Raw genomic sequence first — 23,098 nt, 5'->3', positions numbered from 1 at the left:
TGAAAAATAGCATGGAAATGATCCCGGGAGGCAAACTTGTATTCTTGCTTATATCATCCCCCCTGCCCCCAGAAGAATGGTAGAGTGCCTACCTGATGCCTGGACCTCCATGATGTACTGGTGTAGATCCTGGCCCTGCTGGATGACCTCAAAGGTCATGTTGTTCATGGCCAGTTTCCGCTCTGTGTGCCGCTGTAGCCGCTGTTCTGCCAAGGTCAGATCCTCCGTGTTGAAGTCATTCATCTGCCGGAGCAGGTCCTCATTCCAGGCATCTAGCTCTGCAGTCACCTGTGTGGGAACCACCATCATTTTGTTCAGGCTCACTGGGTTCATGAGAGACTTCTAGGCTGTGCTAAGTTGAAGCTCACTCCATGTCTTAATAACTAATCCACCCTTCTGAAGAGAGGTGTCAAATCTCTTTGACCCTTAGAATATATTTAAGCAACACTGCCACACAATCATAGATAGGTGGATTTAAAATATTCTCTGCATGTTTCGATGTCTATAGCAACAGCAAAGGAATAGTAGCTAATACATGTATTTTGAATGGTGGTTTCTAATGATTTGTATACGCCATCTCATTCAAAGCCCCCATGACCCAATGAGGCAGGCAGCCAGAAAGCTCCAGGTCCATCTTGTTGACTTCCTCTCAGATGGATGAAGTGATCTGCCCAAAGTTCACCTTGCTGGCAAGGAGCAAAGTTTCAGATGTGGTTCAGTTCTTCAACTGACTGCAAACACTTTGCACACCTTCTCACAACTATTGATCTAAAAATTTTTCCCAAATGAAGAGGTTCTCAGAAGTTAAACAGTGGAGCGTCTATTCAGAAGCCAAGGCTAGAGAAGCCTGGGGAATGGCCCAAGGTGACACAATTGGTTAATGAGTTGGTGTAGAGCTAACCCAAGGGTTCCCTCATGGTCCCTGTGTTCCATTGTGCAGTATCCTCTCCCTTTATTACAAAAGCTGATGCCTGGAAATAGCAACTACATAACGTGTAAGTGTGCTGTCTCTGAAAATTGAAGCAGATGTTAATCAATTGAAAGACATTAATGATTTTAATAAGGACTGAGCCATGTAATAAATGGAAAACTTGTCCTCCTGTGAATTTGCTAAGGTTTTATTGCTCCACCCCCTAACTCACATGATTTCACTTACTCTACTTTCAGCTCTGCACACAAGACTAAGTCCAGTTTAGCTCTTTTACGATCTACGTGGTCATCCACAGAATAGGATCTTAGCGATACAGAATTAGATAATCATTCCTCCTGATACTTGAATCAAAATTAAAACTTCTTAAATGTGGTTTTCAGATCTGTTATCTCATATCCCCTTCTCCCCCACAGTAGCTCTGTGAAGGCAATAGCATAGGTACTCATCATCTTTTTCAAATAAAGTCTCACCCAGGTTACACATTTGCAGTCTGCTCAAGCAGTCTAAGCATATACCCCTGGTTCAGCAGACTTTGTTATGGTGAATCTCATTTCTGCTAGGGAGCAGGGTAAGAGGCAGCCACACAGTTGAATGTAACTTGCATGTAGTGTCTGGCTACTTTTGTTTTGCCACCTTTTAAAAGTTTTGCTGAAGGCCGGCGCCGCGGCTCACTAGGCTAATCCTCCACCTAGTGGTGCCGGCACACCGGGTTCTAGTCCCGGTCGGGGTGCCGGATTCTGTTCCGGTTGCCCCTCTTCCAGGCCAGCTCTCTGCTGTGGCCAGGGAGTGCAGTGGAGGATGGCCCAAGTGCTTGGGCCCTGCACCCCATGGGAGACCAGGATAAGTACCTGGCTCCTGCCATCGGATCAGCGCGGTGCGCTGGCTGCGGTGTGCCGGCTGCAGCGCGCCAGCCGTGGCGGCCATTGGAGGGTGAACCAATGGCAAAGGAAGACCTTTCTCTCTGTCTCTCTCTCTCACTGTCCACTCTGCCTGTCAAAAAAAAAAAGTTTTGCTGATATCCATAATTGGTTCTTCCATTGTCTCTGCAGCACCAGGAGCCTTGATATCTCCTTCCCAGTTACTAAGTGCTGCTGCTGCAGGGGCACTGGAGCACAGGGAAAAGAAAGCCCAGCCTGAGGCCAGTGGGAGAGGCGTTCTTCATTCTGTGTGGGGACTACGCTCGCTGGAATGGGAACACCAGGCAGTGCTTCACAGGGGCTGCTGTCTGCGTCACAGGATTCCATTTGTCGTCTAACAGTAAGACCTTTCTTCAAGCAAAATAGAAACACATGAAAGTGTAGTTGCTCTCTTTGAAGAAGATATGGGAGAACTGTAAAAATACCACCCTCACTGCCCTGCGATCCCACCTCTTGCCCCTATATCTTTTTAACTCCGGGATTCACTAAGTTCGACAGGAAGACATAGTATCTACTCATTGTAGGAAGTTCTTGGTAGATCTGGGAACTATAGATTGGTAGCAGAAACATGTTTCTGTTATAGCCTCATTTTTGGAAAGTACTTTATTCTCTAACTAGAGAGGGGTTAAATAGAGAAGAAAATTGATTTGCAATTTATGAGAGAATTTACAAGATTAATAGGCCAATGCTTTTACTTCTTATATTTAAAAAATAAATATAATTTATATACAAATTTTAAGGATTCAGCTCTGAATTTTTATAATTTTATATGCCTGTGTAGCTATCACCTCTCTCTCTCTCTCTCTCTGTTTGTGTGTGACCCTGAGACTCTATTCATGTCCCTTCCAGTCAGTTTCTGCCCTCCCTCAACCCCCACTCCAGGGACCACTTCCTGATTTCTAACATCATAGATACAGCTTTGCCTATTCTTGGATTCCGTATGATTGAAATCATACAGTATGCACTCTTTTATGTTTGGCCTCTTTTGTTCAACATGATGTATTTGAAATTCATTCATGTTGTATCAACTTTTGATTCCTTGCTATAGTTGAATGATATTCCATGGTATAGATAACTATAATTTGTTTATCTATTCTCCTGCTGATTAACTTTTTGGTCGTTTCCAGTATTTGTCTATTGAGAATAATGTTGAGGTGACAATTTTTCTACAGATCTTTCTGTGAGCATAGAAATCACTGTTCTTCAGTGATTACCTAGGAATGGAATTATAGGGTCAAAGGGCAGGTATATATTTAACTTTATAGGAAACTGTCAGAGAGTTTTTTAAAGTTATTGTGACAGTTTACATTCTCAGTAGCAATGTATGAAAGTTCCAGTTTCTCTACATCTTCATTATTTGGCATTATCAGTCTATTTAACTTCATCTACGCTAGTGGGCATGAGATGCTAGCTCATTATGGACTCATGTTGCCCTGATGACTAATGATGTCAAACACATTTTCCGATGTTTATTGGTCCTCTGTACATGTAAGATAATTCTTTTCAAGCCTTTTGCCTTTTAAAAACTAGGTTCATCATATTTATTAATTTATTATTTTAGGGACAGACACACAGAGAGAAAGAGATCCCATCTACTAATATGGAACTGGGAACAAGGAACTCAATCCAGGTCTATCATGTAGTTGGCAGAAATTTGAGCTATTGCTACTGCCTCCCAGGGCCTGCAGTATCAGGAAGCTGGAATCAGGAGCCAGGACCGGGAAGGGAACCCAGGTACTTTGATTTGGGACTCGAGTATCCTGATGGCATCTTAACTGCTAGGCTAAATGTCTGCCCCTGGGTTAATTATATTTTATTATAGATTTGTAAGAGTACTTCATATATTGTAGACATAATCTGTTTAAGAGGTGATATACTGAAAATGGCTCAAACCACAATTTCTAGTTCATTCCTTGCCTAGTAACTATGGGAAATTAGGGGACCGAAAAAAACCTCAGAAAACAAGCTTGAAAAGAAAGTCTGCCTTTCCTTTCCATTTTAGTTTTTGTTTTGTTTCCATGAAACTGACTCTATGATGAATGTTTTCTTCTTTGCAGAAAGATATCAAAGTGGTCCCAAGGCAAGGAAAGGTGTGGGAAGAGTTCAGGTGCGGAAAGCAGGGGAAGGCTGAGGTGCGTTAGAAGAATGAGGCTTAGACGTCTGGTGTCTTGGGAACTGGAATCTAAATCGAATGTGCAATGTGTCCAGGATTCTACTCCAGCGTTTCTACTTTCTCTTCTTCCCTCTCCTTTCCTTCCTCCTCCCTCCTCACCTGACAAGAGCAAAAGTCTATCATGATTGAAAAATGATGATTTCAAGGGGCTACCCAACAGAACAGCCTGACTCAAACCTTCGTGGATCTACATGACCTTCCTCCTGTTCCTCCCAAGCACTGGTGCCCACAGTCTTCATTTAGTCTGACCGGCACATTTTTAATCTTTGCTGGAGTTTATTCTCTTCCCTGAGTGAATTCTGCTTCCTCAAAGAATATTCTCCTATGGGGTTCCTCCTCCCCACCTTCCTTCTGGGGTACAAGGCTGGCATATTAGATGCTTTTTATTTATTTTTTAAAGAAAAATCTGTTTTTAAAGGTGCAGCTTACCTTACTGCTAATGGACACATCTCTCTTTCCACGCTTACCTCAAGCACTTCTGTCATGAACTAGTGAGTTTACTGTCAATCTTGAGAGTGAGTCCTACCCCTTACAGCCTCCTTCCCTGATCCAATAGCCCTGAAATGCTCGTCCCTTCTCTCAGTATGTTTAAGTCCTGACCATGCTTCAAAACAAGTCCTCTGGCATGAAGAATTTCATGAAAACTCCCAGGCCCAGATGTTTTCCTTTGGCTCATCTTCTAACATGGAATGTGGGTTCGTTTGCTAACACAGACACAAGGCTGCAAAAAGAAAAACTTTCACAGGGAATGAATGTGGTTATTTAACTGCATTTAGAGAGAATTAGTTCAGGCCAGAAACTAGGGCCTGGACCAAATGAATGAAAGGTGGAATTCAATGTCCCCAGGGGGCAAACGGCTTTCAGTCAACCTATTTTGCTTTCTCCTCCACTCAATTACCTCCCTCTCAGCTCTTGGCCTGCTCAGTTTCCCTCTTGGCTCTGGTGGCCTCTGGCCCCTCACTGTCCTGAATTAATTGCAGGGTTAGGATATGATGACTTCTTTGAGGGATACATTGGCAATATTTCTAGTCCACAATTGTGTACTCTAGATACAGAAATACGGGATATCAGAGGAGAAACTTAAAAAAAAAAAAAAAAAGGACAAGGTAAGAGGAAATTAGAAGGCTCATTCAGAAAAAAATTCCAAGGCTTTCCTGCCAGATAAGAGTCACCAAATTCAGTATTCGGCTGCCAAAAATCGATCCATCAGAGATGAGTTAGTTAGCAGCCACTTTGATCTCAGTTCACACAGAGCTCTCTCAAAAGGCATCTTCCAGTTCTCTGGGTCTTTCTCGTGTTTATGCATACAAATACCTTTAACTCCTTTCCCTAAGTGTTTCATTCTCTATCTGCCTGAATCAAAATTCACTTGCCTCTTTCTCTTCCACTTCCTGTGGCCTATTCTCAACAACTCAGTTCTTCATTAACACAGAGTTGGAAATCTCCCTGTGCTGTTCTTTCCTTCAGATCATTTTTAGATGTTGATGACTGTGATGAAGATGATGATACGGCTAAAGAAGATACTTTACTTTGCATTGTGCATTCATTACGGAATAGTGAGTTAAGCATTTGACCTATCAACTTGAGGAGGAAATGAACGCACAGAGAATTTAGTTTTTTGCATTGTCTCGGCATGGTCTATGCTGGTGGCGGCAGAGCTGCATTTAACAATGAAGTGAAATGTTCCTAAGCCTGGCATTACATCAACAAGACTGCTCTGAGAGCTGACTGGAGAGAGAAGTGCCAGTTTATCCTTCCTCACTCCACATGAACTTTTTAAATTAATCATGTGTTTTTGATCAAATCAATAGATTAATTGTGTGGTTGTGGCCTTATATCAACATCTGGCATAATTTACCCTTATAAGAAAACACAATGACATCCCTCAAATTTTAAACTCCAATAATACTTTTTTTTTAAAAAATAGACTGATTGCTCAGTATAAGGGCAATGTTATCAATCTGGGATTCTCTGGTTTCTCTGTCAGGAACAGCAGACACATTGTAATCTGGTCTTGGGTATGATCAGAAGGATTACAGCTACAGCAGAGATGTGTCACCTGCTCCCTACACAGGCAGGTTCTCCAAATGGCAGCACCAAATGCCTTCAGTTCCCACAGCAGGGCTCTACATGAACCCTAGGGGTCCTCTCATACTAATCAGTAACAGATGAGAAAACGGAAAGAAAATGATGGGTGCTTAATTGCTTAAAACATGGAAGCACATTTATATATAAAAGTATGTTCTGAATAATAATAATGGTGACTCTAATGCAATAAGTTATTAAGTGCTAATTAAGTGCCAAGAGCTTTGCTTAAAAATGTCATACACACACACACACACGAAATCTTCACAACCGGGAAATACTATTCTCACCCTCATTTCTCAGATGACAAAACAGATTTCAAGACCTTAAGTAACTGCTTATGGTTAAGTGATGAGTAAAGTTAGTGACACAGGTTTCAAGCCCAGGAAATGTAGCCCTAAACTTTGCAGTTTTGAAGATGGCACTCCTGCCCTCAGCAGGTGACTATATAGATTAAGCAACATTACACATGTTGCATATATTAAGGTTCAATCCCATTCCTAGCAACAGTGGGGAACTAGGACCCTTGACACTTCATAGTGATGGAATGCTGCAGAAATGCATGGGTTGCCTATTACACAATGAGTATCTTTTTATGTTATGATGTCATTGTTTTTATTAAATGAGAAAAGTGAAAGCTAAATATTCTCCATTGGCCTATAAGAGCTAGCTGAGAGGGAAAAATAAACTGTAGCTGAAAAGACTATTCCATTGCATTGGAAAGAGCTATTTTCTCTATAATTTGTTTGTATGTTTATATATATGGATTTGTATGATATATCTATATCTCTTACTTTGAAACTAAAGTAAGTTAAATTACCATGGTCACTTATGCTTCTTGTCCAGTATAGTGTTAAATTCCTTTTTGTTAGCCAATTTATAAAATGATGAGATTTGTGAATTCTAAAACAGATTATTTTAAAGGCATCATATCATTTCCTTCCATTTCAGAAACATATAATCTGTCTGAAGAGTTAAAATATTTAAACAGCTATATCAAGACTTTTGAGGATATTGCAAGCATTTTCTGGAAAATCCAAGGAACAGGGCAGTAAAGAAATCCACTCCAGTTTCAAATTTTTGGCAAAATAATGTAAGAACAAATTGCAAGATGTTATAATTGATTAGTTCCAATGTTCAATTAAATAATTTATATTCCAACTGGATAATTTGGATAACTGTATCATTTTTATTGCCAATTTCAAGTTCTTTTCTTCAGCATCATTATGATTAATACTGAAGTCTTTGATATGACCATGGCTTTGTAAACAGCATTGGAGGGTATCCTGAGGAGGAATTCAGTCTATAACTTTACCTCATCAATTTGAGACTTATGGAATTCTATTCTGTTTTCAAAAGTGCCTCCCTTTGTTGAAGAGTTCCTACCACATATGCTGCCATTCATTCTAGTACCCGAAATGCTTGAGTGCTGGAATGTCCTTTTCTCCTTGCAAGCTAAATAATAGTGTTGTTCCTTTACATGCTCCCTTCTGCATAGTTACCAGAAAGGAGGACCACACAGCATTTGAACCTTGACAATGCTACCTGAATTCAGGCCCACAGGCTCAGACCCAGCCCAATATAGAATGACCGGAAAGTGTCTGTTAGAGATCCTTGATTTCCTGAAAACAGATGGCTTGCTAGAATAATAAAGCTGTGTAAATAATTGCGAAAGGAGTTTTTAAAGGAAGATGAAACATCACAATGATTCTGAAATCAATTTGAAAAATGTTTAGCGGAAGACTGTGTCAAATAATTATTTTGTGGGGAATTAGGTTTACTTCATTACATTTATCCTGTATTTCCTTCTCAAAGGAACTGGGTACATTTAGAAAATGTTACACTGATCACCAGGAAGAATCCACACGTATTATCTCAAATAGATCTTATTTTCTTTCTTGATATAGTTATTCTGTAGGAGGATATGGCAACTTGCAAACATGGAAAATGGCAAAGCTTTGCAGAATCTCACTCTGTACCTACAGGAGAAACAGTGATGAAGTTGGGCTGGAAGACAACTCACAGCAGACAAAGACTGTGCAGCCTCAGGGCTGCGACATCCAGAGGAGAACCTCCAGTGAATCACCATATATCCTTGACCTGGCCAACATTTTGAACGGTTGGTAATAATATAAATTTACTTTCATAGGATGAATAACTATGCCAAAAAAAAAGTAAAAATTGAGGGGAAAATTAAATAAAATTTAAAAAGTCAATGTATTGGATGTACTTACCTTGAAAATACCAGGGGCTTTAAAGTGACCACAAACATAGACCAGACAGAGGTGATGAATTCATTGAAAAGGCACCTATCTTGGGCTGCCTTGAGACAGCACCACAACCCTGAACAGGAAACATCCATGGTGTGTGCATGTAAGCTGAGCACAGCCAACTAGAGTCCCTTCACCACAGGGAGACCAAGACACTAGTTAGAGACCAATCCTGCTGGTTATACTGAGGATGCATACTACAGAGCAGGGCCGACAATGAACAGAAGTAGTCAGAGGACTTTTGAAGTTGGAGGGGACTGCAGAATTCACACACATAATCTTCTTATAATTTCATGATTTTTCAGATAAAGGAAAAAAGGACTCTGATAAATATTTTCAGATATTTTTAAGGCTTCTAAACAAAAGAAGGGACAGAATCCCACTCCCACTTCCACTCCTGAAACGGAACAACAATTAAAGTATAAAAAGGTGGAGACTGGTTCAACACAATAGTGAATCCCAAGTGTCTCTTTATCTCTCCCTTCCCCCTCACGTCTGCATCTGGGCTCTGTGGATATCCCAAAAGGGGGTGCAGAGTACCTTTCAGGGATGCCAAATCCTGGCTACCAACTTTTACCTATCTTCTAGGTATAATCCCACTGAAAAATCTTCCATGGGCAGCTGACTGAATAAAGAATTCTCCATTCGGTGTTCTCATCAAAATGTGAACCTTGGGGCCAGCTCCGTGCGTAGCAGGTAAAGCTGCTGCTTGCAACACCAGCATCTCATGTGGGTGCCAGTTCAAGTCCCAGCTGCTCCACTTCTGAACCAGCTCCCTGCTAATGTGCCTACGAAAGCAGAAGATGCCCAAGTGCTTGGGTCCCTGCACCCGTGTGAGAGACCCAGAAGAAACTCCTGTCTCCTGGATTTGGTCTGGCCCAGCCATAGCTGTTCTGGCCATTTGGGGAGTGAACAAGCAGATTAGATGGAAGATCTGCCTCTTCCTCTCTCTCTCTCTCTATAACTCTGCCTTTTAAATAAATAACAATAGAAAGAACCAACAACAACAACAAAAAAACAAAAACAAAATGTGAGACTTGGAGCTGATTTTGTGGTGCAGTGGATTAAGCTGCCACTTGTATCAGAGCACTGATTTGAGTCCCAGCTGCTCTGCTTCCAGTTCATCTCCCTGCTAATGTGCCTGGCAAGGTAGCAGAGGATGGCTCAAGTGCTTGGTTCCCTGCCATCCATGTGGAAGACCAATGGAGGTCTGGGCTACTGGCTTCAGCCTGGCCCAGTTCCAGCCATTGTGGCCATTTGTGGAGTGAACCAGTGGATAGAAGATCTCTTGTGTACTCTCTCCCCTGTCACTCTGCCTTTCAAATAAATAAATACATACATACACACATATATGTAACGTGAGCCTCTGTCATAGAATTATCACATTGCCTGATGGTTTTCTGAAGATGTTTCTCTACAACTAGGCTGCTAATTGCTTGGACTGTTGTATCCTTAATGCCCAGCAAAGTTTTTGGTACATAGCAGGTGCTCAATAAATGTTTACTCCATTCAGTTTTTAAACAAGTAGAAGGCTGACTAAACAATCTCTAATATAAAATGCTAAGGGACTCTGCACACTACCAGCTGAAGAGTTGAGACCACCAGTAAGTTACAGTCAGCTCTCCCTTCTCTAGGCGGAAATTTCCTCCTTGAATTTCATTTCTTCCTTGCCTTACCTGACCCAACTTGTCATAATATGAATCCCATAATTTAGAGTTGGTTGTTCCATTCCTTGCTCAGGTTAATTACTCACAAACTTTCAGGTGCATCAAGCAAACTTTGTTTGCCATTACAGAGTAGTTTAAAGGCAAAACCATAAATGTGGCCCATATTTTTCATAAAGTCTATGTAGTACCTTTCTCAGCATCATTTCTAGGACTCTCCAACAGGAGTATGCCCACCTCAAGAGGTACCCAAGATCATTTATTGAAAAGACAGAAAAGTTCTTCCTGTATAAACAGGCATTTAAGGGGTCTTTAAGAAGCTCATGGAAAATGTGTGTTAGAAAAAACTATGCATGAATTTCAAAAATATTTACATAAAAATAAACTTATCTCTTGAAAGGCACACACACACACACACACACAAACAGAGAGAGAGAGAGAGAGAGAGAGAGAAATTTGCTCCAATTTTCTAGGTCACTCTGCGAATGCCCACAATATCCATGACAGCAAAACTGGAAGTTGAAGCTGGGGGTCAGAAACTCAGTTCAGGTCTCCCAGACAGGTGGCAGCTGCTGCCTCCCAGGGTGCATATTGGCAGGAAGTTGGAATCAAGAGCCAGAGTAGATATGGAACTCAGGCACTCCAATGCTGGGGACATCCTAACTGGTAACTTAACTGGTAGGCCAAATGCCTGCCCCTAAACTTATCTTTTAATTCTACAAACTTTTTGAAATACCCTCATAAATCATTTAATCAGATAAAAGCCATATGAAGTTTCCCTAAACTTTTGTTAGTAGATTCATGTTGGAGTCTCACTCTGGCCATATGGCAGATGGTTTTGTGCAGTGTGTGGTTGCAGAGGGCTCCTTAGGGAAGGAAGGAGTGCCAAAATTCAGAGGGGTTGACTGTGGATTGTTTCTTCATCACTGTCAGCATATTGTTAATTACTGCTCTTTTCATGTGTCTTGTTAAATGGATTTATCTATTATGAAGTTTAAACTGATCTTTTAAACAAAAAGACACGTGGCTTAGTAAGTTTTTTACAAAGGAATTTCAGCTTGAAGATTATACTAGTAACAAAAGCAAAAGCAAATTTTGAATTCTGTCAGCCACACTGTGGGGGTAAGAAAACAATGACAATCTAATCACTTCTGTCAAGAAGCCAGGTCAAAAAAAGAAAAAAAAAATGAAAATTATCTGAAAACTATGTAAAACACAGAACCACAGCTTATAATGAAAAAGCTAAATTTGGTCTGAAGGGCATATTGAGTTTTGAGATTATTAGCTAGTGAACATTTTAATAATCTATGAACAAATAGATGTGTGTGTGTGTATGGCTTCAAGTTCAAAATTATTTTGTTGAAAGGCTACATAGTCAAAAAGGAGTCTGTATTTGCTTCCAAAATACTTTTTATTTCTTTTTAATCATTATTACCATAGAAAACTTGGAAATGTAAGAAAGTATCAAAAATAAGGAAAAGGGGCCAATGATGTAGCATAGCAGGTCAAGCCACACTGCCTGTGGTGCCAGCATCCCATATGGGCATTTGTTCCACTCCTGGCTACTCCACTTCCAGTCTAGCTTCCTGTTAATGTGCTCTGGAAAGCCGTGGATGTTGGTCCAAGTGCTTGGGCCCCTGCACCACATGGAAGACCTGGAAGAGGCTCCTGGCTTCTGATCAGCCCAGCTTCTGTCATTGTGACTATTTAGGGAGTGAACCAGTGGATAGAAGATAAGATACCTCTCTCTCACCCTCTCTCTCTCTCTGTAACTATGTTTTTCAAACAAATAAATAAATCTTAAAAAAAAAAAAAGAAAAAAGAATCACCCACATTCTTACCATCACAACATAGACATTATTAGCATTTGGTGAAGTATCTCTTCTATCACAACCAGTTCATCTAAAATGACTGTCAGAGAAAGAAGCTGAACCTACGAGAAAAAAGGGAAAACTCTCTAGAATGCCACGTTCCCCTCTGGGTCACTGTGTCTAGTATCCAAATGTTCAAGAGCTATGTCAAGAATGCAGCCATGGTCCTGGATTTAAACATCTGCCAAATAAATTTGGGATAAGTTTCACTTTATGTGGGGATGATCTCATTTTAGGTTATAATGTGGGAGCCATATATACACCATTTTTATTGAGTAAAAGAAGACTTGTGCAACAACTCCTGCTATCCTAATTTTTAAATTAGTTGGCTCACCTCAGCCATTGGTGACATGGTTAAGAAGTCATTCTTAGACTCCCAACTGTCTAGGCGGTAGGCCTGCTTTGGTTTTCAGTAATCCCTAGGAATTTGGAGTATGTCCATCAAATGCCTTCCTTTAAGACAAGAACCACAGCTGTTGGTCCTGCAAGCACAGGGCCTGCCTGGCTTATGTCAGCTCTGACATGTCTCTCATGACAGAAACCACCCTCAGTCTCACACTCTGAAGCGTCTCTAAAAGTTTGCTCTTCATCCTCACAGTGAACCATAGCTGGTATATGAAATAATCTCATCACCCTCAAAATTAACTTCTGACAATATGACTTGAAGCAGAGCTTTTCCATAGATTTGGCACGATTTCCATTTCTATCTAAAATTAGATTCATCATTTTCCCCAAACTTTAAGCCTCCCCAAATGAGGAACAAGATCTCTTCTGATACCTGGACATCATAACCAAACCAGAGGACATACAAGCAAATCACTATTTTTATCTTCCTTGCTGTATGAGTAATTCCCCACTTTTGCTCCACTTTATACCAAATTGTCCAAGTTGTTGTCCAGTTCTCAGGGTGGGAAGAAGAATTTTTATACATAGAAAGGCTGCAGAATGCAAATCCTACCTTTAAATATCATGCTTTTCTATGGCAACATTTAAATAGGATCCAGTTTTAAAGTATTTGATTTACACTCATATTTTTAAAGGATATTTTCTGTACAGGCTCTGGGTTGGTTTTCAGGAGTGAGATTCGATTTGCTCAGAATCACTGCAGACAAATACATGCCAGTGATATCCCCAGTTGACGTCAGGGGTGCAGTCGATTTTGAAAGTAAGCTAACTGACCCATTCTGGGTCTAAACCAGCAATCTTGATCCCTCCAAACCATATCCACCTAATTAAATAAAACTGAAACACAGAAATCTTCAGGTTATTTCTTTCCCCTTGAGCATTTTTTGATGTGGGTCTGAAATAACAGGAGAATAAATATACAAGAACAAAATCACCTCATCTGCCATCATAATTTTTTCCAAGAATATATTAATTCCCAGTAGGTGAAATGGAGCTGGGAAAGGATTGCAGGAGTTCCTGGAGCCTACATTTCTTTAATAAAATGTAATAACCCTTATTTATTTTAGTGAACTTCACTCCCAATTACTAGAGAATAATGACTCTCACCTTTTCTCTCTTCTCTTAACGTTTTTTGTCACCTCACCTTTACGAAGTTCATCAGATACTTTTTATGACATAACAATATTTCATTTTCCACTGGTATCTTAATTGTTCTTCCAAAATGTTTTTCTGATTGCTTGCCACACTAAATAATTTTGAGTATACATTAAAAATAGGTGTTTAGAGTGCAAAATAAAGTTAAAAAGAAATAGTAGAAGGAAAACTGGCTTTCTCTCCTATAATATTAGGCAGGAGCAAAAAGAAGACAATGACTTTCATTTGACCTTTTGCCACACCTACAAAAAGAGTGACTTATGTGCTAGATAAGTTTTATACTCCAGAAATTCTAAAGGCCTGGATTTAGTTACAGTTTAAAAGTATTAAATAATAAAAGGTGGACATGATGTGTGGCAGACATTATTATTTGGTATCACAAATGGGGACAGAGGACATAAATATATCAGAACATATGATTCTGACCTTCTCAGACATGAACTAACGACTCTATGAGAGGAATCAACAAAAGGCTTTCGCAAGGACTGACTCTCTAACATGTCAAGGTCAAACTAAGGACAGTCTTCCTGCCTGTGGCTCCTGGATTCTTAGCTGGTAAATGATTTCTTCTAATCTCTGATTCATATTCATCAGTTGAGGAGGCTACCTAATTGCAATCACGAAGCCATGGAATTTAGTGACTCTACCTAGATCACCAAACATCCAACTCCACAGTCTTCCAAGAAACCAAAGAACAATGTAAGAGTCCAATGAGCAGCAACAAAACCTTCTCAATGGAGTAGCCCAAAGACAGGATGTAACACAGAGGGCTCTGCTTAGCAGAGGAGATAAGAGGGACTGGAAGGAGTATATCACAAGCTGGCGCCATGGCTCACTAGGCTAATCCTCCGCCTTGCGGCGCCGGCACACCAAGTTCTAGTCCCGGTCGGGGCGCCAAATTCTGTCCTGGTTGCCCCTCTTCCAGGCCAGCTCTCTGCTGCGGCCAGGGAGGGCAGTGGAGGATGGCCCAAGTGCTTGGGCCCTGCACCCCATGGGAGACCAGGATAAGTACCTGGCTCCTGCCATCGGATCAGCGCGGTGCGCTGGCCGCGGCAGCTATTGGAGGGTGAACCAACGGCAAAAGAAGACCTTTCTCTCTGTCTCTCTCTCTCACTGTCCACTCTGCCTGTCAAAAAAAAAAAAAAAAAAAAAAAAGTATATCATGGTAGACACTTTCTTGAGTTCTGAAAATTGAATCCATCATGCATAATTCCTTTGGTCTCCCTTAGGACACTGTCTTTTGTTTTTGGCACTGCCCCCTGCCTTCCCTGCCCCTCCTCCTCTACCTCAATGGTGTACTGCTCAAAGATGCGCAGCTGCAGGAAGATGTCTAGTTTGATCTTTCGCTCGTGGAACAGCTCCTCCATCTGCACCTGGGCATCGTCCAACTGCTGTAGGACCGACTCGATGTGGCTGATAGAGCTACTGTGGGGCGTCTTGTTGTTGGACACAGCAGAGTCCCTGTGATGGAGCAGGGGAGAAAGAAGGGGAGGAGAGGTCTTGTCGTGTTAAAAGTGACAGAAAAAGACGGGTCTTCCTCACCTGAACAAGGTGGGCATTAACCAGGTACACCATTCATTCAACAGAAATTTATCAGACTCCTCTTATGAGTCTGACACTTTCTGTTTAGTAGGTGAACCAAAGATACATGCATCCCCTTTTGGGTTCACAACTCTGTATTTCCAAGACTAGTTGCTCTCTTATTTCTTGGACAGAACTGTGAAAGTAATCAAAGAAGACAAAGGAAATAACATATGGGAAAGGTCTGTACAAAAATACAATATTAAGTGAATATATATATAGTCTAACATGCATAATTTTAATACACATACATAGAACACATAAGGGTAGACAAAGGCATATAAAGATAACCTTCATAGTTTTACCTTGCAGGATTATTAAAATTAGATTCTGTCATTGTGGTAAAAATTATTCATCTATTTTACAATGCTATGTCAAGGTTATGGCAAAGTCATGTGTTATTAAAGGGGCTTCAAGCTGTAGCTTGGAAAGCATGCAATCTGGAGTCTGCAAGCCTGGATTAGATCTCCACTCAACAATATAGGAGCTGCGGGCCCTGGGAAATCAGCTCCCTGAGCCCTGGCTGTCTCATTTGCAAACTGGATTTTACCATCCTACATTGTTCACTCCACAGTTTGCTGTTAAATAAGATACTGCCTGTAAACTGCGACTTGTAATGTGCTCTAGGAACAATTAATCCTGAAAAGAGACAAGGGAAGTGTCAAGTGCTAAGTGGGGCATAGGCCCAACTTGGAAGAGTGAAGATGAGGTCACAAGAGGTTGGAGGGTTGGAGCAACCAACAAAGGCTTCACAGAGGGTGAGATCTGATTTGGGCATTTGGAGAAACTCATGTATACAGTCAAGTAGATGAAAGGAGTGTGCTCTCTTAGTGGGGGGAGGATGACACATCATGCTGACTTGTTCAGAGAAGTGAGGTGGTTATCAAACATGCAGAGAGATCACTGTGATAGGGAAACTACAAAGACTATGAAGTTTAGATTCTATGGGGCCATGAGTATGCTAGAGCCCTAAAACTTGAAATAAACTTGCATATTCATTACCTTGTGACATCTTGATTTCTTATATAATTTAATAAGTCAGAGGAAAAGGCAAAAAACATTAGTTTTGACTTCTTTCTTCAGTAAGCTTTCTGAAAGCCAAGTAGTTTTAGCCTGTGCTTATTTCAGAAACAATGGTATCTGAGCTCACAAGGTCTCTTTCTGAAGACAGGAAAGGGGCAGTTTGTCAAGCATCTCTCCCTCTACAATTCAGAGAGCTCTCAGTTCTCTGAGCAGGAAACAAGCATGATTCCTACTCACATTATTGCACTGACACCCCTTATCATAAAAAGGACGTAAGAGACATACGCAACACCATCCATTATGTACTTGTTGAGGATTAGTTTGCTGCTAGAGGATGACTGTTATCTCAGACTGCTCCCTTAATCTTTCTCCATCACACAGATCCCAGGAGGAAGGGAACTATTTCTGATCATTTGGTGTCAGCAGAACACTAACTAGGAATCACGTAGATGATGCAGAAACAGCGCTAGATGCTCTAGGGACCAGTGCCACGGAAACCTAGTGAAGGTATGTTTCAGGTGCATGTGAGGCATCCTACCCATGTGCACTAAGCTCTTCCTCTGTTCACCTTTATGTGAGGGAAGGGAGCCTGGAGAAGTCAGGCTAGTTGAGACATGAGTGGTCACAGGCAGCTGTTTATCACAAGTTCATGTGACCCTTTAAATTCTGTGGAACTTAAACGAAGAACAATCATCACCCACATTGTTGCCTTCACCATCACCAAGTAGTCTTAAGCCTTTAGAAAGGACTGTGCAAGGTTGGCAGCTGTTAAGAGCAAATGGCATCTCCACAGGCCCAGCCCCATGGAGAATGAAGCCAGCAATCCTATGAAAAGTATTTGAAGAGATAGCACAAAGTCATGGCAAAGTTCTAGAGCTGACAGGGCTCCTAGAGTGAACTCCTTAATTACATGACAAAGCAGCTAAGGCCCAGAGAGGTGAAGTGACTGCCCGTGATTTGGGATTTTACAGAAGCAAATGACAGTGGAGTTTCCTGGGAAACTAGACAAAACTGTCATGCATTACATATTCATGAAGATGAATTGAGGGAAGATGGGAAAGAGACTGTCTTGTTAGTATGTAACAGGAGGACTCAGAACACCTCATGAGTATGTTTAGAATAGAAATTATTAATTTCCAACAGAATAGGATGCCAGAGCCTTCTCAAGGTAATTTCTCATCGTTTATTTAATTGGACAACTGGTGTACGTGGGGGAAGTCCTCTCCAACTGAAATAATTCCCCTAGGCCCCAAGTTAGTTTGGGACTTGCTGATGAGATTATTTCTGTCAAGTTGGCAGAGGTCCCAGCACTCAGTGATTTTAGGATAGGAACAAGTTCCTGCAGGAAGATATCATTAGCAGCATCAAATCCTATTTACACAGTACCTGGGCACTGGACTGGTTGCTGAGGGCTTGCCCAAGGCTTTATGACACTTTATCTGAGGAGCTAGTGCCAGTGCTAGAAGCTAGACATTGATGCCAATAGAAAGGAGGCAACAGTGTAGGCAATTCTAAATGAATGAAAGGTTTTAGGTGGAATTTTTCTTTATAGTTACATTCGTTTACATGGACACAGAGGGCAGCAGGAGTAGTGCAAAAGTCCTCAGTGAGTCCCGGACAACTGGGCAGGATGATATCACATATTCTCCACATCCTCTCTGGACCAAAGCCAAATGTTAACAAATGGGAGCAGTAGGGCACTGGAACTCAGAGTTCAGTCCAGGATCCCATTCCAAGTAACACTATATTCCATAATATGAATTTTTTCACATGGCCAAATATGCATATTCTTATTGAAAAATTTTTGCTATTGAATTTTGTTCATTTTTCTTATATTTATGCTACTTATTGATTGTCAGATAACATCTTGAATGATAAAGGATGTTTTGAAACATCAGAGCTTTTCCACTTATTATTTTATTCTAAACTCAAATTGGGTATGGTGCAGGCATTTTTATGTCTTATAGACGAAGAGACTGAAGTTCACATAACACAACAAAGTGGGCTGTGGCTGAGTCAAGACTGGGGGGACATGACTTATCTGCATCTAGCCCGAGGTATTTCCCACTGGGAAGCACTGCCCATGCTGACCTGGCCTCGCTGGGCTCCCCCAGGGAGGGAGGCGCTGACCTGAGCTGCTGGATAAGGTCTTCGCCTTCCTTGATGACATTGAGTGTGGCATCCAGGGTGGCGGTTTGCTGCTGCTGGAACTGCTTGATCAGTTCCTGGACCGCATCCACAGAGTCTGCACAAACATCCTCCAGCATCTCCTTCTGCAGGTCTTCCATCCATGTCCACAACTGTTGGAGAGACAGCACACACTCTGCTCAGGGCATGGCAGGAAAGGTCAGGGATGGGGCGAGGACAAGAAAGACAGACCTGAGCCACTACCTACCCTTAAGCATCCAGTAGCAACATCAGATTGTCCTCCTCAGCACACCCAGTGGTCAGTTTGTGTTTTGTATTTGTATTGTATTTTGTATTATATTTGTATTGTATTGTATTGCCGGCGCACTGCGCCAATCTGAAGCCAGGAGCCAGGTGCTTCCTCCTGGTCTCCTATGCTGGTGCAGGGCCCAAGCACTTGGGCCATCCTCCACTGCCTTCCCGGGGCACAGCAGAGAGCTGGACTGGAAGAGGAGCAACCGGGACTAGTACCTGGCGCCTATATGGGATGCCGGTGCTGCAGGCAGAGGATTAACCAAGTGAGCCATGGCGCCGACCCCCAGATGTGGTCTTAATAGGGTGATCCCTTACGATTGAGAGGGAGAACAGGACATCTGAATGGACAAATATTATTTAACCTTTCAGAAAAGAAGAAATGGAAGACTGTGTACTTCCATTAGGCAACTAGATATTGATTCCTAAAAATTTATCTTGATATTGCAAATATGCAAAAAAGAATGTGATATAATGAGAACCAAATGAAGATTAATCACATTAATTAAGCATAGTCTACACTATGCAAAACTATTTTGTTCTTTTTCAGGGTTGTTAGGTTGGTTAGAAAGTTGAATGCTACAGATGTAACTTATCTTTTTTTAAATAAATGAATTATTTAAAAAAGATTTATTTATTTGGAAGGCAGAGTTACAGAGAAAGAAGGAGACACAGAAAGAGAGAAATCTTCCATCTGCTGGTTCACTCCCCAAATGGCCATGATGGTCAGATTGGGCTAGACTGAAGCCAGGTGCCAGGATTTTCTTCCAGATCTCCCATGTGGGTACAGGGCCCCAAGGACTTGGGACATCCTCCACTGCTTTCCCAGGCATATTAGCAGGGAGCTGGATTGGAAGTGGAGGAGCCAGGACTTGAACTGGTGCTCATCTGGGATGCCAGTGTCACAGGTAGTGGCTTTACCTACTATTCCACAATGCCGGCCCCATGATGTCACTAATCTTAATTTCACTAAAAGTACAAGGTATTTCCCCCTGATATTCGAGATGATGAAGTGCAACAAGGATGATATTTCTGGTAAGACCACTTTAAAAGAGTGAAATACAATGTTCTTAATAGAATGAGCACTGGAAATGATGAACTGAATTACTGAAAACTATTATAGCTGTTCCTCATATTTAAAATATATCTCCAGTGGCCTGCAGAAGGGCTCCACTTTTGACTATTTTTATTTAGGATTTTCATAAATGATGGAAAGAAAGATGAGTGTGGTATTTTCTCTGAAGCCAGGAATTTTCACCTAGAGGGAAGGAAGGATAAGCTCAAGGCTCTTTCAGGAGAAAGACAATAGAGACAGGACATTGGCAGAGTCAGAGCTGTGGGCGTGGGCTCCTGTTCCTCCTATAATTTTCAGCACCTTAGGGCAAATCATCACTATATTTTATGCTGGAAAAAGTACAAAATACAATAGTTTCCTGCTGATTCTAATATCTTTATGTCTTCCACAATAAAAACACAGATACTTATTTACCTCAATAACATTATTTCATCTAGTTGGTTCTTAGTATGATAAATTCATAAAATGGCCTTCACAGTAAGGGATAAACAAAAGAAAGAGCAAAGAGATCGTCTTCAAGATTTTGAACAAGTTATTCTTTGTTCTTTAGACAACAGAGGCCCTAGACATGGCAGAAGGGCATTATCAAGAAGATGAATAGGCCCTGTAGGTAGGTGGTAAGAAAGTATAAAGAGCATCTTTCTTGTACAGGTGAGAAACCTCTCGAACCTCAGTTTTCTGATATACAGAATAAGAACAATGGGATTTGCCTTCCTCAAGTCAAACACTAGAAAACTTAAATGACTCATCACTCATGCTTTAAATAAACTTAAAGCATTATTAATAAGTCTATAGCATTTTGCTGATTACCACTGGAAATACAAATTATTATCATTCAGTGTTTTTGTCACTTAGCTTGCAAATCTACTTGTAATTAGTTCCCTTTATCTCATTTCCAAATAAGCATTTTGTTAAAAACCTCAACAAATTATGCAGACCATATAAATTGGGATATATGTTCCTAAAGGTATGAATGTATTTATTTCAAATCAATATGAAGCTAGGAAGTACAGGGTAGCTCAGTATCATTTCATACTTCCTGGCAGTAATTTTGCCTACAAAGAAAAATCATTTTCCCAGTGTGATAGTCTTTGAGTAAAAGATGATGGATTTTTTTGGAAAATTATAGCGTAGAGAGGAGGCAATATAGCCTATTGGTTTAGAGCTTTAAACCCTAATTCAACCACTTATTAGATATACTTGTATAACTCTGGATAAATTATCTATTCTTCCTGGATCTCACTTTCCTTATCAGTAACATGGGCATAATAATAGCACTCCCACATAGTTGTTGAAAAGATTATAAATAAGTTAATATATATGCGTGCATATACAAATAAGTATATGTGTATATATAAAATTTGCATTTGGTCCTTCAAGACACTGGGTTGATAATTTCTTTTCTGTTTTTGCAACTTTGTTGTAGATATTTGAGGACAGCCTAGAGACTGGAAAGTATAGATATTTCTAAAATAAGAAAGAAAGAGAGAGAGATATGAAAGTTTTAACTTAAGAGAAGAAAATTAAACTCGAAGACTTAATTGAGGATAGGTATTGGGAGGCACTGAGACTGGAGACAGAGTGTGGCTGACACTCATATGTTATGGGAATAACAGAGACAGAAAAGGGGCTTACAGGTATTTTAAAGATTTCACTTTATGTAAAATATTTTTGTTTTCAGTACAACCCTTATGCTGCTTTAATGCCTTCATAGGTTGGAGGGTGTCTTTCCTCTTTCTCTTAATCAAAACACGAACATCTCTGGTGTAGGTATAGGGAAGAAAGGCAGCATCTCTCTTTTTCTTTCTTTCTTTTTTTTTTTTTTTTTTTAAAGATTCATTTATTTATTTGGAAGGCACAGTTAGAGAGGCAGAGAGAAAAAGAGAGAGAAAGAGAGACAAAGAGGATCTTCCATCCATTGGTTTACTCCCTAAATGGCCACAAGGGCCAGAGCTGGGCCAATCAGAAGTCAGGAGCCAGGAGATTCTTCCAGGTCTCTCACATGGGTGTGGGGGTCCAAGGATTTAGGCCATCTTCTACTGCTTTCCCAGCCCATAGCAGAGAGCTGGATTGGAAGAGGAGCAGCCGGGACCCATATAGGATGCCAGCACTGCAGGTAATGGCTTTACCTGCTATGTCACAGCACCAGCTCCAACATCTCTCCTTTCTGAGGTGGTCAGGTGGCTAAATGGTAGGGACAGTCACAGACAGAACTGCCAAGAAAAATGAACTTTGTTAAGAAAGACCACGGGCATCTGAAGATACACACTCACCTCTGAAGTCAGTATGCCCTCCTCCAAGATGTTCTTTGATTAATAAATTGAAACATGGTTTCACAGATTTCAGTTCACATAGCCTACTTTATTACAAAGAAATTCTTACTAAGGTAGAATCAGAACCTACAGCTAGGGAAAATCAGCTAAGAGATGCACAAATACACACGAGATGCTGCTTTGGTCTAGTTGTTACAGCCTGATTAGGAAAGGAAGAAAGTCACTTTACCTTCAAGAAGTCAAATAAAACTGGCTGGTGATTGAAAAGAAGACTTTGAGATAGGATTATAGCACTGGAGACAAAGGGATGGTGACACCACCAAGAAGGGTAGGAGATTTTCAGTGGAATTGAAACTTATTGGTGATAAATCTCAATCCTTCCCTTGTCTGGCTAGCTCTATGGCTTTGGAAAAATTACCTTATTGCAACTGCTGCACATTTAAGATGAATGTGTGTGCATACCTCTGTGTGCGTGTGCATGCGTGCATGTGTGTGCATGTGTGTGGTTTCTCTAGCTTGTCTCTGAGATCTTCCTGGTACTAAAATGCCATGGTTTTTCTTTGGAAGCTGATGTAAAGAAAAGGATAATAATGGAAACGCTTCTCTATGCTGAAAAATTGCAAGTGTGACTTTGACACCAAAATCCACAGAGTTTCACAACAGTTCGAGGCCAGCTGTAATAGCAAGTCAAGATCCTATTTAAGACCTAGAAAGCTTGAGTAGAGAGCTGGTTGAAATTCCATGAAATTACACACACACTCAGTTACCACTTCATGGAAGTGGTGGAGGCAAACTTAAATTGCATAAATTTGTACCATAAAGTAGACAGAAATAGATATGGGTATTGCTAAGGGTCAAAATTCCACTTCTTGGGCTGTAATTTTCCTACTATCTGAATGTCCCACAGGTGGTCCTCTATGTGTCCATCTGATTGAGTCCTGAAGAACATGCCTAGATGAATTTGAAAAGAGTCCAAATTGGAGAGGTGCTTCTATTAGTAAATTATGCATGACCTGGCAGCCACTGAGACCCTGTAATTATGGTCTCTCACTTCAAACTGCCACAAGCCAACGATTGCCAGAACTAATTAGGTAATACAAAAGAGAGAGTGAGTGAGCTTTGCAGCAGCCACAAGTTATGTTTCCTTCTTACTGCTCTCCATTTTGGTTTCTTTCCCTTTGAGGAGTCTTCTTTTTCCTCTGCTTGTCTAGAGTGCAACTGTTAGCACTGTGCCTT

The 23,098-nt window shown here is 40.9% G+C and overlaps 1 protein-coding gene and 1 long non-coding RNA gene across 37 annotated transcripts in view; one reads left to right on the top strand and one right to left on the bottom strand.

Moving 5' to 3' along the window:
* Positions 1-20,842, top strand: part of LOC103350494 (uncharacterized) — a 43,900-nt gene extending 23,058 nt beyond the window's left edge. The window contains exons 3-7 of one of the 4 annotated variants that reach the window (XR_011387954.1): positions 3,906-3,980; positions 7,058-7,199; positions 8,014-8,225; positions 16,457-16,582; positions 20,140-20,842. This is a non-coding gene — a long non-coding RNA (uncharacterized lncRNA). Of the gene's footprint in view, positions 1-1,980; positions 2,189-3,905; positions 3,981-7,057; positions 7,200-8,013; positions 8,323-16,456; positions 16,583-20,139 lie in introns of those variants that run through there. The other 3 variants (XR_007924644.2, XR_007924643.2, XR_001794702.3) reach the window with 3 other exon arrangements.
* Positions 1-23,098, bottom strand: part of KALRN (kalirin RhoGEF kinase) — a 783,799-nt gene that overhangs the window by 315,579 nt on the left and 445,122 nt on the right. For 28 of the 33 annotated variants that reach the window (XM_051859217.2, XM_051859218.2, XM_051859219.2 and 25 more), the window contains 3 exons: positions 18,167-18,375; positions 14,758-14,932; positions 93-288 (listed from right to left, as the gene is read on the bottom strand). In XM_051859217.2, coding sequence (XP_051715177.2) covers positions 93-288; positions 14,758-14,932; positions 18,167-18,375 — 580 coding nt within the window. The remainder of the gene's footprint in view (positions 1-92; positions 289-14,757; positions 14,933-18,166; positions 18,376-23,098) is intronic. The other 5 variants (XM_051859220.2, XM_051859222.2, XM_051859228.2 and 2 more) reach the window with 1 other exon arrangement.

Source organism: Oryctolagus cuniculus, chromosome 4, assembly GCF_964237555.1.
Source record: "Oryctolagus cuniculus chromosome 4, mOryCun1.1, whole genome shotgun sequence".
In the NCBI taxonomy this organism is placed as follows: Eukaryota; Metazoa; Chordata; class Mammalia; order Lagomorpha; family Leporidae; genus Oryctolagus; species Oryctolagus cuniculus.
This window is presented reverse-complemented; position numbering and strand designations above follow the sequence as displayed.